Below are 14,894 nucleotides of genomic sequence, written 5' to 3'. Positions count from 1 at the left end.
AAACAGAAATCCAGCTTTCTGGAACTTTGGGAAGATTCCCTATGAAGTATCTTATTCATTTAATCAGTGTAGCCCTAACCCTTAGCTGGAGGGCAGTCCTCAGTCATTACTTCAGTAAGAATATATTCTACTCCTCATCGCATTTCTCTTTCTGCAGACGATGTACTTTTATTTTCTTCAGAGATGCAGCAATTCTTCCCTTATGTTCTCCAGATTTTCTGAAAGTTTAACTCTCTTTCAAGGGACAAAGTGAAATGGACCAAATCTGTGTGAGGCTGCTATGAAACACAACATTCCAGCAGTCTCTCATTTTACATGCCTTAGAAAAGACAAATAGAAAATTAAGAAAGGACTCAAATAATGAACATTGTTCAGAGATTAGGAAAGGTGGTGCAGACTGCCCTCTCTATCAGCCAGGATTTCAGTAATTAAATGAATGTTGTACCTTCGATAGATTTTTACATTGCAATGTTATCTTTGTCCCTTCCACTCAAGTACTGGGAACATTAATTTAAAATAATCTCTCAGTTCATATGGCAATGCACACATCCCAAAATGAAAACGAAAACTTTAAAGCAAAGGAGAAGAGTTTGGATTGGAAACTTGGCAATTCCTGATATGAAGTTATATGTTTTGCTTAACATGTGTGTCCTTTTATTAAGCTGGTTCACTGATGAGAAATCTAGTCCATGGCTTGCAATAGAAAGCAGAACTGTATATGCAGTCCCTCTAAAACAGGGATTCTCAGCCAGACAATATGAACACATCTAACTGATATTTGGTGTACAGCGGAAACTTTATTGTTGATCCACTCTTCTTATTTGTCATGTGTTGATCCCCATATATTGTCAGTATCATTTTTGATTATTTTATGAATTCTTTAACAACAAAGACAACATATCTATACTAAAGTGTTAAAAATAAAGCACGAAATGGGGGAAAAAAAAGTTAGTTATTTTCACTTCACTGCTGCTTCGGCTGTTTTAGTAATCTTCCCATAGAGGACCAAGCGGGCTTTGTTTTTGGCTCACTTCACACCCACCGCTACATCTATGCATGTCTGCTTATTTGGCACCCATGAAAGAATTACTGTTGTACAGTCGCACTGCACATTCTTCCCCACTCAGTGGATTACCTGCTAATTAACACACCTTGCTCACGTCTCGGAGGAGAGAAGAGTATCAGTGTTGGAACTGGTGCAAAGAGCAACCTTTCCCCTGATTTTCTACAAACAACTCATGAATCTTCCCGGTGAAAAAGAAGTCAAATCTTGGATGCAAGTGTGTTTTTGCCTCACATGAGCCAAGTCCTGAATTTGAGGGCAAAGTTCCTTGCATACAATCTCATGCTTAAATGAGAACCAAATGTTTGTTTAAGGTTTTCCTCACTGCGAGCGTGCTGTTTGTTTTGTTTGGGCTGGAATGTCTCTGGACAATGCCAACCAGCTCTGCGGAGATGGAGAGGAGCATTTTCTTCTGCCCTCAGAGGATTGTTAGCCACATCATAAGGCTATTTATATGCCTGATTAGGGGGAGAAGTGCTGTGGCAGTTTGGCTTGCTGTATACTGAGGTGAAAGGTAATTTGTCAGACTAAAAAATGGAGATCATGTGTGATGCATTTGTAGCATTGAAAGCTTCGGAATGCTGGCTAAAAGGATCTGAAAACACATTTCCAAAGTGCAGGTGTCAACCATAAACCCATGTCGTATGCATCGTATTTTTCTGCAACATTTTTATATTTGGGGTTTTCTTAGTGTTACTCAAAGCAACACTATAAGCTGTGTCAGTACTGTTTAAGTTGTTAAGGCATCCGTCAGCTCACCCAAGTCCCTAAAAGCACATATTTCCTCAATAGCATGTATGTGATATGTAACTGTGCAGGAAATTGCGGTTGTATTTTGCCGAGATTTTGAGATATTTATCTTGATTTAAGCTTCCTCCCTTCCAGTTACATGGAAGTGAACAAAATTTTGGTGCTCAAAGCAGCGCAGAAAGGAGTCTCATAAAATGCGCAAATACATCTTCATTGGCAGGAGATATTTGCATACAGCCTGAGGGTAGAGGAACAAAGTTATCTGTCAGACTATTTTGTGTTTAGATTGTAATTATTAGAGTTACAGCATCACGAGTTATTAGCACGAGACAAAAGTAGTGTCAGTGTTTGTCTGGCTGGGGAATTTCCAAAGTTTTGCAGCAGGCATTGGCACAGTAACTGTCTGTATTTCATGCCACATACCAATAAGACTCACTAGAGTAGTTAAAAAAAAATGAAATGTAGTCAAGTAGTTGAAAGGATTAAGCTGTAAGTTAGACTGAGTAGCAAATCCATACATTAATGACAAGATTGCAACAGTATTGTACCAAATGGAAAAAAAGGGCTTTTGGAATAGAATACTTTGACAAATTCTCAATTTAAAAGCAGACAGGAGTTGCAGACATTGATTTTCTCGAGCAGCAGACGAAAAAAACTTATTAAAGCTTCTAGCTGTGTAGTCAAGTGACCTATATTGAACTTGGTGCCGTGCACAGTTGGAAAGACACTTCAATTCATTACTTTTCTGGACTGAATCACTGATGTCTATAAAAAATTTAAATCAGGCCTTCAGGTTTGTCACATCATAAGCAAAATGGATTCAGATTAGGACTAAAATGATGCTGCACAATAGCTGAATGGGCAGACTTGAATGGCTGTCAAGTGGAAAACCATCAAAAATATTGTGTGCTATTTTTGACAGATCAAAGGAAACACATTTCTGACAGAAAGCCTGAGCAGAGCCGCCATTAAATTGACAGAACGAATGCCAAAAATAGGGTTGTCTTCTTTGGTTCTTTTGTCTCAGATGAACCGTTTCTTAACCAGGAACTCTTTTAAACTGTATGGATCAAATTACTCTGCAGCTTGCTGGCATTTTCTTCTGATCCTGTACCTTGGCTTTTATGTATGGAACAATGACTGCAAGCCTTTAGATGCATGCTGCGTCTGCCAGCAGCTGGAGTGCATTGTCATCCTTAATACTGAGCCTGAGTAACACTGTTTTTCCATTTGCCTGCCATGGTGTGTTCCTGTGCCCAGGGAAAGCCTGTGTCCTCAAATGCCTGTTGGATATCCACAAAGTCTTCAGAGAGAACGACCCGGCCTACATACTGAACGATCTGTACATCACAGACTACTGCGTCTGGATCCAGAGGGTCAAGTAAGTTCGCCAACACACACTCATAAACCCATGCGCGCACACGCCGGAAGCCTTTATCTGCAGAGGATTATGTTCGGAGCCAAGGGAAGTGCCACTCAGCCCCCGTGATGCATCAGTGTTTTAGAGGAGAGGATTGGACGAGTCATTTGTCACATCGGGGCCAAATGAATGACCAAGCCAGCGAGAGACGCAGCCTCCCTTTTGTCTCCATTACCATGTGTCTAAGTACCATCAGTGAGCCATCAAAGGAGCCAGCTGCACTCAGTGGATTCACTCTGTATGGAACTTTTAAGAGCACACGTGTGTGCTGGGGCTTCTCATCTTCCGTGGGTGTAACCGTCCACTGGCACTGCAAACCAAACATGCAAAATCTGCACTTTTTCTCAAAGTGATATAGGTTTGACGATTCTGTCCTCCTTGTGCATATTTTACAATTGCTTACACATTTCATATGTGAGCCTGCAAGCACATTACTCAGTAATGAGCTCTGTTTTACTCTTGGCCAGGGTTCAGCCAAGTGGTGTGCTCGTCTGGAAAAAGCCCAGTTGAAAAATGTGTGCCTGATGTTGTAGGCTCAGCGCCCAGATGCAGACACGATAAAAGGTCTGCAGGGATTTAGTACCCCTCCACTGCCCCCCCTCACATTCTCATTTCTACATTTTTCCAGCAGAAGTTATGAATACTACTCTTAAAAAATGTTATGGATGCAGGGGTCTTAATTGGTGGGAAAAATCAAAAGCTTACCGTAGGGTTGGTGGGATCTCTTTCTGAGAGACTAGAGAGAAGACACACATGCTTTTATAGGCTCTCCATCTCACTGTGTAAGCACATGAAGCTTCTGAAGCTCTGTCAACTCACTGAAAAACTCAATCAGTCTCTTCTCAGCTGAGGGGGCATCAGAGCACTGCCTCCCCTCCCTGCTCCTCATCGCTTTCCCTCCGCTGTACATTGGAGCTAAATGTCAGCTTGACCTAACATGCTGACTCCTACTACGCCCTGCATCGATCATTAAATGGATTAGCCCGAGCTCTTGTTGCACTGACCTGCCACTAAATTGTTACATTTCCGTTTTCTGTTTTGTTTTGTTTTGTTTTTTTCTGTCAATAAAGGAAGTGAATTTTTTTGTTTTTTAAGCCCCTCGTATAAGCTGTCATGTTGTTTTAAAAAAAAGACTTTTGGATTAGTAAAAATCACTTCTGTCACCCTCAACCACTTGAAAGAGCAACCAAGCATATATTGCTTTTTGTTGTTTCAGTTTGGGTCGTCTGGCTCACATTTGTGAGAAATTCCCTACAGTCTTCACCTGTGGTTTCTGAAACTATGTTTCTAGCGTGTTTGGTGTATAATGTAACAAGAGCCTGTGGTCCAAATGCAAAGCAGCACAGGAGATTCTGTCCTGTTTTGAGGTTTGGAACGATGGCGGTTCCCACAGACCAACCTCCAGTATCATACATGCTGTTTGTTGTGGCAGCTCGTTTGTGTCGTCTGACAGGTTTGATGACAGATGGCGTAGACATTGTGTTCTTCAGTGCGAGACATTCCTCCGTGCTGGATTTGTCATCCTCCGCTAAGTGAGTCGTCTCTGGGAGCTGAACGGTACGATGAGATGTAATCTATACCCCCCCCCCCCTGCAATCCCTGTATCTTGTCAGTCCGTACAGCCAACAAGGCAGATGCGATCAGCTGCACATGATGGACATGGCGATTAATGGATGCTTGCTGGCTGGAGGGTTGATTTATTCAGTCCTCTCGCCATCCCACATGCATTTCTACTCCTTAAGTTCCTTTGACTGCTGAGACATCGGTCTCAAATTTACAACCTCGTAAAGACTTCACCGTGATTTAAGCCACAGGGCAGGCCCTCTCCTTTACACTCTCACACGGGGTCCGAGCAGAGTCTGCAGGTCGAAATCAAGATTGCAAATTCAAAGCAATATGCCCGTCACAATGTCTCAGGGATGCCAATGTGGTCACCATTCCAGAATTTAACACTTCCATTGTGAAAGCTGTTTACACTTCACCCTCACACACCCATCCGATCCTAATTATCTCCAAATTGTTGTCAGTCCAAATAGAGCAGGGGCCAGTCCAGTCCATTAGTTTCAGGGTATGCTTTTGAAGGTCCGCAGATGCCAAAGCCCCTGCAGAGCTGCTGGACAGCAAAGAAGAAGCGAGCCGCTTCACTTTCTCTCTCTTTGTCGTCGTTTCCTTTTATCGGAAAGCTTGGAGGGAGGCCAGCATAGATTCACGGCAGCCAGCACGGACAAAGCTCATAAGCCTGGTGTTGTGTTACATTAGCTCAGTTAAATCAGAAGGGCTACAACTTCTTTTCAGCGCTGGTTCACGTGCAACCACCCACCTACCCTTATTAATTGGGTCAATTAGATTCTAGCAGAAAAACATGGCAGCGTACAAATGATGTTCTCCAGGGTTCCTCTGAGAGGGTGGGAGGTGAGATGAGAGTCATGTTTCCATATGAGGTCATCAGCCAAAAGGAGAAAATGGTTCTGTGTGGGCTTTTTTTTTTGTTTTTTGTATGTGGACTGACTTGTCTGTAAGACGTGTGAATTGGACAATCACACGTTGCTCCAGAGAGTGGAAAATTGACAAGAAATCATTTTGGGATAACCTATGCCTCACGCCAAAACAGCTAAATGGACAGACTCAAGTAATTGTGACTGTTAGGTGGGAAGTGATCTGCTCCCCTATAATAAGGGAGGACAGAGAAGAAAATCAAGTCTGCAGCACTGCGTGACAACTGCAAAGGAAGATAATGAAAAAAGAGTTGTGCATTCTATTTCCTTTTATTTTCAAAGGATACAAGGGATTTCTACATATGTCTCATTCGGCATTTTCTGCATGACAATGGTCATTGGACAGAGGTAGCTCTGGCAGCAGCTGTCCCACAGGGGAAAAATATTTGGGACTCCAACAACCGCGGCATTGAGGTCAAGTGTGGGGGTCAACGTGTCATCCAAGACCTGTGGTCTGACGTCTTGAAAATGCACTTGTGCGCAATGGTGGTGTGGTGTTAACGCCTGTTTCCCCCCACTCCATCCTCAGATTTTACCTAGACAAATGATTGGGACACATGACCATTACAACAACAGGGACTTTAATGACATTGCATTCTGAATACATAGACATCAGTATGGAGTTGGATCCCCCTTTGCAGCTATAACAGCTTCCAGTCTTCTGGGAAGGCTTTCCACACGATTTTGTGTTCCTGTGGGAATTTTTGTCCATTCATGAAGTAGAGCATTTGTGAGGTCACACACTGATGTTGGACCAAAAGGCCTGGCTCACGATCTCTGTTCCAGTTCATCCCAAAGGTGTTGGATGGGTTTGAGGTCAGGGCTCTGTGTGGGCCAGTCAAGTTCTTCCACACCAAACTCATCCAACCATGTCTTTATGGAGCTTTGCTTTGTGCACTGGGGCACAGTCATGCTGGAATAGAAAAGGGCCTTCAACAAACTGTTGCCACAAAGTTGGAAGCATAGCATTGTGCAAAATGTCTTGGTATGCTGAAGCATTAAGATTTCCCTTCACTGGAACTGAGCTAAAACCCTTGAAAAACAGTCCCATACCACACCTGAATTCAATAATAACCAGGTGTGTCCCAATACTTTTGTCTGTATAGTGTAGGTGTTTTAATTGTATTTCAGCTTTTTCCAGAGAATTAAAATGAAGCATTGCAGGCAGTTTCTGTGGTGGGATGCACCTCCTCTTCAGGTCCTGTAGCCAGCCAGCCCCCCCGCTGATGTGACAACCAGAAGTTTGCTCAGGAGGATTTCCCTGAAACCACCAGGCAGCATCATACAACTGTCAAATGCCCGTCCTGAAGGCTTTGAAACAGATAATGAAGCTTGTCTATCTGAAGTTAGCCTCAGCATTGAAGGAGATCCCAGTGGCCCTGCTGGGAAGAACAAAGACACAAATGTCTCCCAGCTAACAGGGATAAGTGGTACAGATTTCCTCTCAGCATGAGGCCACTTCACTGTTTTGTCTTGAGTACACAGGCTCATCTTAAACACAGACTTTGCATAATTTCCTCTTTCCATGTTAGGAGTGCCCACTCTAGCTATTACAGTCAATTATACTGTTGGGATTTTTTTTTATCTGTCTTTGCAGCCTCAACGGCCTGTTCCTCTAATCAGATGCTGATTAAACAACTGTTCCCTACACTGTAATTTCTGTCACTTTTAGAGAATTGGATGTGAAATATTAAACGTTGAATATTATACAGACAGACTGCATATCTGTACACTTTCAGGGATGTGAGATAGTGGGAGACAGTAAATGCAGGTCTAAAGAGCTGAACATAGTTTGTTGTAAAGATCTCACATTCCCAACAGGAGACTGTTGTTGGCTGTTTCAGTTTCAACCCTGATGGCTTTGACTGTTTTTGAGCACAAACCAAACCAGAGTAGAGTTGTAAAGATACTCTATGTTGATAAAATAGATACATTTCAACTGGACTTTTAAACTTAATGATGATATGGGAAATACAGTATAGCGTTGTCAGTTGAGGCATTTTAAGAATTTTCCCACATTCCTTCTTGTGCTTAACCAAACATGCAAAAGCCTAAAGAATTTTTTTTTATAGAAAGCGTGTTGTATTTTGGGAGAATTGTCTATTTATAAAATCCAGAGATTGTTTTCATATATGCCTTTTCCCCTTGAATGCTTTAGACTTTAACCCTGTTAGTCTTGTGCGGTCAGCTTTTGGCTCTTGGCATAACAAGATTTGGCCCGCGAGAGACTAGTGAACCTCAGTGAAATCAAAAGACGTGTAAAGGCAGGTGTCTGGTTCCATTTTGGTTTTAAAAACTATGAAAATGGAGAATAGCTGGACTAAAGCCATACGTAAGATGTGGAGGTGAAATATTGTTTAAATACCACAAATCTCCAAAACCATTTAGTGACACATCACAAAGATGCCCGATCCAAAACGAAGTGGTGGTACCATGCAATGTCCCGAAAATGAGGCTTTTGCAATTTCCATATGCAAGAATATACACCAGTACAGCCTTGTTGAAAATAATGGCTTCTGAAGCCTCTTTGATATATGTGAACCACATTATGTTTTATGGTTCCTTGTACAATTTACAGCCTTAGTTTTCTGAGGAACGCTTCCTAATCAAAGCAAAAATGTTGCTGTGACTGAAATATCCCAAACTGAATCCATATTGTGTGTATTATGTACTGGAATTTTATCAAATTTGGCCATTGTATAATCGGAATCAAATCAAATCAGAAAGTCAGTGGTGATACTCAGCTCTCTGTGTTTTCTGATACTAATACTTAGTGTAAGACTGGGGAACATCTGACCTTTTAATCTAATGAAATCCCTGTGATAATGAATTAATGGTAATTAAGGTTGTTTTAAAAAAAAATCCCCAGAAAAGATAGAGTCAACAGATAGTTATGATGCATCAGTGTTTATACAGAACAATTTCATAGGCAGCTATGGGTCTGAACATTGGCGTGCTGAATAAATATATCTGTGTTTCTCATTTCTGGAATCGAAGTGGCATCCGATGCCTTGGACCGTTCCAGTATTCAGTCACAGTGACGGATCAGATCTCCCAGTGTCAGCTTTGATCCCGCTCAGCTAGTGAATGATGCATTTTGTGAGTTACACTGAGGAAATCTGGTGCTCATATTACACAGATTTATGCATCTGAAGACAAGCTTTATGTGAGATGTTTTCAAGAGCACAGACATGCTGAATGAGTTGCCCTTTCAGTGAACACGGGCCTGATGAAAGAAATGTCAGATTGTAATTTAGCTCGGCTCTTTCGCAGACACCACACATACACCCACCCACCCACACACACACACACACACACACACATACACATGCACATACACTCTCTCTTCCCATTCTCACTGAAAGACTTTGGCAGACGGAAGCGTCTTTGTCTCACCAGAAGTTTTCCAACCTTGAAAAAGCCACTCCTCCTCGGTCTAATGAAGGCAAGCCGCAACAGCGGTGTAGTAATGACTGGATTGTGTACAACATTATCCCTCCCCCCCTCCTGGACAGACCCTTTGTATTCACCACAGGCTGAGCTTCTCCCACCACAGAGCAAGGGAGGGGAGAGAAAACAAGCGCGCCTCCCTAACGCTAACTCAATAATGACTTCCCACGGGGGAAAGAGAATACGGGGCAGTCTTTGAAGTGGCTGTGCTTGCAGGAGGCTCTTCTGCCCCAGCCTAACTACAGGAAGCACTCACATGGGTTTTATAGAGCCTTGGACCTAAGCAGGCTCCGAACAGCCTAAACCCAATCGTCAGCATCTGTCTAGGTTGCATTAATGTCTTGATATCCTTTAACAATTGAGTGGAAAAAGTTATTCATGATTGTTGAAGAAGTTGTGTAGGACTTGGGGGTTTGAGCTCATACTGTGCCTTTCTCTTGTGGCTTTCATATATGGAGACCACAAAATTGCTGGACTCAGTTTTCCAAAGAATGTGGTGGTTTTTGTTGTTCACACATAAGCCACCTCTACAGAAAGCTCATGTGTTGACATGATTGTGTAGGGAGGCGAAGCGAGACGAGATGTCTGCAGTACTCGTCTTTAGTGTTCAATACGCAGATTGATTTGGAAACTCTGCCGGTGTGGTGCGTTTAAGTGCTACTGTATATGTTTGGTACAGAGGTCTATGGTGTCCACAGAATGTCCTAATGATTTTGTTTCCTCTAGTTGACGTTTAAGGTTTTGAGTGACATGCTTTTGATAACTATGGGATGGAATGTCACGAAAATGATCTCATTCACACCGTAAGTAAATACAGTGTAATAAATTTTGTGAACCTTTAACTGTTTGTCTTGAACTTCTCCAATACGGAAATTTATTTATGTTCGGTTGCAAAGATTAATAGGTAATCAGTAGACATACAGCATTCATGTTGGTAAAATCTGGGCAAAAATACTTGTTTTCACTGTTAAAAGAAGGCAACATAATTTCCACAACCACTGCTTGGCACATTCAGAATTTTACATTTTGTAGCTTGAGAAAGTTATGCACTTTAGCTGCACTCGCAGCTCCGTGACCAAAACCACAGGGGAAGATTTTTCAAGAATTTTTATCCATTCTGAGCTGGCACGTTGCCCAAGAATCTTAGCAGGAAAATCACTCACTTTGGCCAATGTTTTCAAATTCTGACATTTTGTGACCGAGAAAACTGCAAGAACATTTTCAGCATTGATTTGTGTGTGAGAAAGAGCTTTCTGCCTCATGCACACGTTCCTCCCATTCCCAGCTTCTGTTTCTCAGTGCACAGAGGAGAACGAGTGTCTATATGATACAGCGCAACTATAAGATCTGTTTACACAGTCCCTCCTGAGGTCTTAAATGAATGTACGGCCCCTACGTTCTGTTTCCACAAACGCACCATTCTCCTGAATAGGAAGCTCATTAGGCCTGCACGATAATGAGGAGCCATCCTGGTGCTCAGCAGTGGGTTAATTGGGCCGGAGAGGGCACCAGGAGCCGAGTGTGAAAATGTGAATGGCAGCGGAAGAGTAGCTCCTCCACAAACACACACACACACACACACACACACACACTTTATCCCACCCTGAATGGACACAGTCTGAATCGCAGTGACCCGCAGAGGTCACCTTGTAATCGCCGTAGCAATGGGGGCGGCACATACGCCCTAACCCCACCGGGGGACGAATAGCTACCACTTAAGTTTTTGGCAGCATGGCGGGCATTCCCAGCATGAATAATGTGCAGGCGGGGGCCTCCTAACAATCTGATGGCTTTACACAAATGGGGCCTTGTAGGAGGACATTCATCAGCAATAAAACACCTTCTCTCTCTTCAAGGAGTCTGTTGTGTCTTCTGTGGCGACACAACCATAAAACTGAAGCTACAGGACGGGAACATTGTTTAATGTACTGCTTTATGAGGGCATTCTCTTCATCTTAATCTTCGGAGACGTTCGGCTGTGTGGCTGCTGCTCGGAGCCACTCTCAGTCCAGACTTTTATTGACTGTATCAGACTTTGTGCACAACTGCAGTCTGTTGGGCCATTCAGGGTTACCCTGCCTCTGTTCTGCACGATTTATTCCAACAGTCCGCTTGGGTTCATCCTGTTCACTCTGCAGCCTGATTGCTGGGTAACATAACTAGTTTAAAATTCAAATCAGACTATAAGGTTCTTTCTCTCTCTCCCCCTCTCTCTCTTTTTAGATTTTCAGGATTTATTGGCATCTCCTGAAATCATTTAGAAAAGATAGCAAACATGTAGTCTTTACAGTGTAAACTTTGGTTCCTCTTGCTCTTATCCTCTGCAAGCACTGTCTGATTTTACTGGTCACAGCTCCCTCTCCTCTCACACTGTTTGAAGGCTCTAGTTGTTGGCTTAGCCTCTCGGACTGCGGAGGCGAAAGTGTGCGTGTGTTTGCATGCACGGGCTGAGGTGGTGGTGGAGGAGGAGGGGGAGGGGTCCACCTCTCTGTAATCCCTCTCAGTCTCTTATCACTTCGCGCAGGGAGAGCGGCGTGGGGGAGGAGGACAGCGAGTGCTGTGTGTATCAGTGCCGCTCATCTCCCTACATTATTAAACATCCATATTTCCATATTTCATTGAGCTCCCCGTGCCTCAAATAATCGTAGTCTACTTAGCATTCAGATGAGGATGGGATATGGTTAATGGGTATTAGATTTGTAGATGGTTATCCCGTGGCTACGTCCTTAGTACGCAGAGCCAGTCGTTCAGTCAGTCGTGTCTCTCTCTTTCTCTCTCGGGTACCACTGATGAAGTTGTAGCTTGATGTCTCTTTTTTTTCCTCTTTGTGTAAACATACACAAGGGTTTACTGAGGAAAGTGAAACAACTTCTTGCTTTCCTAATTCGCCCTCCCTCCTTCCCACTGTTTTATCTTCCCAGGTCCAAGAAGATGACATCCTTGGCCGCAGTGTTACAAAACGCCTCCCTGCAGAAAAAAGACTTGGGGCTGGAACTTGAAGAGCTAGAGGAGGCAGCAAGAATGGTGGCAGTGGAGGAAGAAGGAGAAGAGAAGGGCGCTCTGGTATCCTGCAGTGACAGCAGCAGTGCTTCCAGTGACAGCAGCAGCAGCAGCAACTCATCTGATGAGAGTGAGGAATCTGAGGCTGAAGGGCAAGACTGCACCGACTCAAACGAGGGGGGAGGAGAAGGAGGAGGAGAGATGTGGAAGGACAACCCTCCACATCCCCAACCCAGCTTCGCTGCTTCTCCCATCCCCCAGGAGCCCACGAGCGCACCCTTCTCAGCGGAGAAAGTGGACACCCTCCCCTCAGCCTCAGAAAGCTGCAGACAGCTGATCCAGGAGCTGGGGGAACGAGTGGCAGAGGAGTTGAACATTTCCCAAGATTCCAGCTGCAAAGCAGAAAGAAGCTGTTCACAGCCCAGCCGCTTTGCGGAAAACACTGAAGCAACATCTGGGAGGAGCAGCAGTGGGACTCTGTTAGAGCCGAGTACGCCCAGGAACCCTCTGCTCATCGTCCAAATGCAGGAAGATCTCGATGACAGCAACTTCATCTCCTGACAGAATATGTTGTGGAACCTGAAAGCCACTTTATAAACTGTTAACCCTGTGTAAGTGATGTAAGTGTGCAACTGTTTAGTTTTTAATGATTTCATTTCTGTGTAATTTGTACTCAAACCCTCTTCTAAAGGATATTATTTTACATAATGAATGGTATTTTCTTAATTTATGAACATGGTATGCCTGAATAAATTCTTTAATTTCATACATGCTTTTTTTAAATGTGCATGTGTATGCTTTTAGTCAGGAAAGAAGAAGAATTTGCACAGCAGACACTTTGACATGTCGTAACAGGAAGCTCACAGGTAGATGAATTACTGTTTAGAGGAGACCCCACTGGCTCACTGCTACCGGGACAGTGAGCTGGTGTTACTGTCCTTCAGTCCATCTGTTTTTCTGTGACAAGTCAAAAATCTCTGCTAGACAAAGCCCAGTTTTCTTCTTCTGTCTTTCCTCTTGTGTTATCTGACTTACTTGTTCATTTTGCCCAATAACTACACTTGCTTTACATGCTATCCAAATATACTTTTACTCTCTGAACATCCTATCTGTGATTTTATATGAATTATTCTGTTCCTGTTTAATTATTGAAAGTAATTCAACAGGGTTTTTGAAGTAGAATTACTTCACTCATAGCTGCCAAGAGTGTAGAACCAATCTAATGTGCATATTTCCATAACCACATTACCAAATTCTTTATGTTCATACATGTTAATCTCGAATAAACCAACCAGCAATGTAATTTCAGGAGTTAACATTTGTCCTTGTTCATTGTTATGCATCACTCAGGCAAAGTGTCTGTTAGAGCTACTTTTAGAGAGTTGTTCTTTTTCCTAATAAATAGTAGGAAAGCACTTCCTAAAGCCCCAGCATTGATTGAAGTGGAAAAGACTCTGCCGGCACTAAACAGGGCTGCGGAGCAGACAGGAGTGATTGATTCATCTGGCATGAATGGGGGAGTGCCGTCAACACAGCTCAATATCATCAGCCGCGTCGAGCAGGCGAGAGAAAACAAACAAGGAAGCACATGTCAGGCAGATAGATGAGGGCTGCGAGCGGGACCGCAGCACGGGAGCCGTTTGTTGGAGAGATAAGAGCACCCCAGGGCCCGAGGCAGCCACGAGGTAGAGGAGCACTGCGCCAGACACACACTGACTCTCTAGCCAGCTCAAGCGTGGAGATGTGCACATACCCTTCAGTATACCCACATTTTAATTTTCTGTCCCCTGACTGGACTTGGGTTGATTATCATAACTGATGGAGAAAGATGAGATACAGAAATGGCCAAAATTAGCAGAATTTGTCAGCTTTTGTGATCCTTATGGGTCATAACTGGCTGGGGGAGTGATTGATCAAGCGTAGCCACAGTGTTGCCTCTGGCTTTTCTCAAGGTGAATTTCATCCTGCATGAATGAAGGCAGCTCAGGAACCAGCGGTGATGATAGCTCCTTAGGTAGGCGGTGACTGTAGTATTGTGTTACCAAGACGAATGGTGTTGTTAAGCACCTCCCAAGAAGAGACAGCCTCTTTGCAACACCCCTACTGGGAGTGAGCACCATCATTTCTGTGACTGAGATGAGTTACACCGTTAAAGTTGGCCCATTGAAACCCCCTTTTTTCTGGAGACGTGAGCACGGGGACTGCGTGGCCCCCTCAGGCGGTGGTTTCCTCTCCCTGCTGGGGTTTCACATTGATTAAGTGACACAGGGCTCTCTTGCCGTTTTTCATTTTAAAGTGGCCTCCATATTCTCCCATTAGTGCAGCCATCTCGGAGCCTGAGCGGGGGGATCCACAGCCGAGCTCTGCGCTTCAGTAGGTTCTCATGCAATTAATACTCCCCACTGACGGACATTTTTCAAGGAACAGGTTTAATGAAAGTCGCTGATATATTATACTGGGCGGTAATTATTGCAATTTCTATGCTCTATTTTGACTTAGATTTGATAAATCAGCACCTAACTCGTGTAGTGAGTGTGCCCTTTGACCCTCATCGGTCTAAGAAAATAGAGTAACGTGTTCAGGACTTGTCGGCCACTATGGTAATTAGGCCATTAGCAACACCACACGTCTAGTATGGTAAGTCCCCGCTATGGCTCGTGGCACATTTGCTTTTTACTTATGCATACGCACAGACAAAAAAGCTGTAATATGTGCA

The 14,894-nt window shown here is 43.6% G+C and overlaps 1 protein-coding gene across 1 annotated transcript in view; it reads left to right on the top strand.

The window, feature by feature from the left end:
* The window catches only part of shq1 (SHQ1, H/ACA ribonucleoprotein assembly factor), a 28,777-nt gene extending 15,828 nt beyond the window's left edge, over positions 1 to 12,949 (top strand). Inside the window, exons 11-12 of the mRNA XM_046384771.1 lie at positions 3,074 to 3,194; positions 12,100 to 12,949. Coding sequence (XP_046240727.1) covers positions 3,074 to 3,194; positions 12,100 to 12,739 — 761 coding nt within the window. The 3' untranslated portion in view covers positions 12,740 to 12,949. The remainder of the gene's footprint in view (positions 1 to 3,073; positions 3,195 to 12,099) is intronic.
* The last annotated feature ends 1,945 nt before the right edge of the window (positions 12,950 to 14,894 follow it).

Source organism: Scatophagus argus, chromosome 3, assembly GCF_020382885.2.
Source record: "Scatophagus argus isolate fScaArg1 chromosome 3, fScaArg1.pri, whole genome shotgun sequence".
Classification (NCBI taxonomy): Eukaryota; Metazoa; Chordata; class Actinopteri; family Scatophagidae; genus Scatophagus; species Scatophagus argus.
The sequence above is the reverse complement of the archived record's forward strand: the minus strand, read 5'-3'. Positions and strand labels throughout refer to the sequence as shown.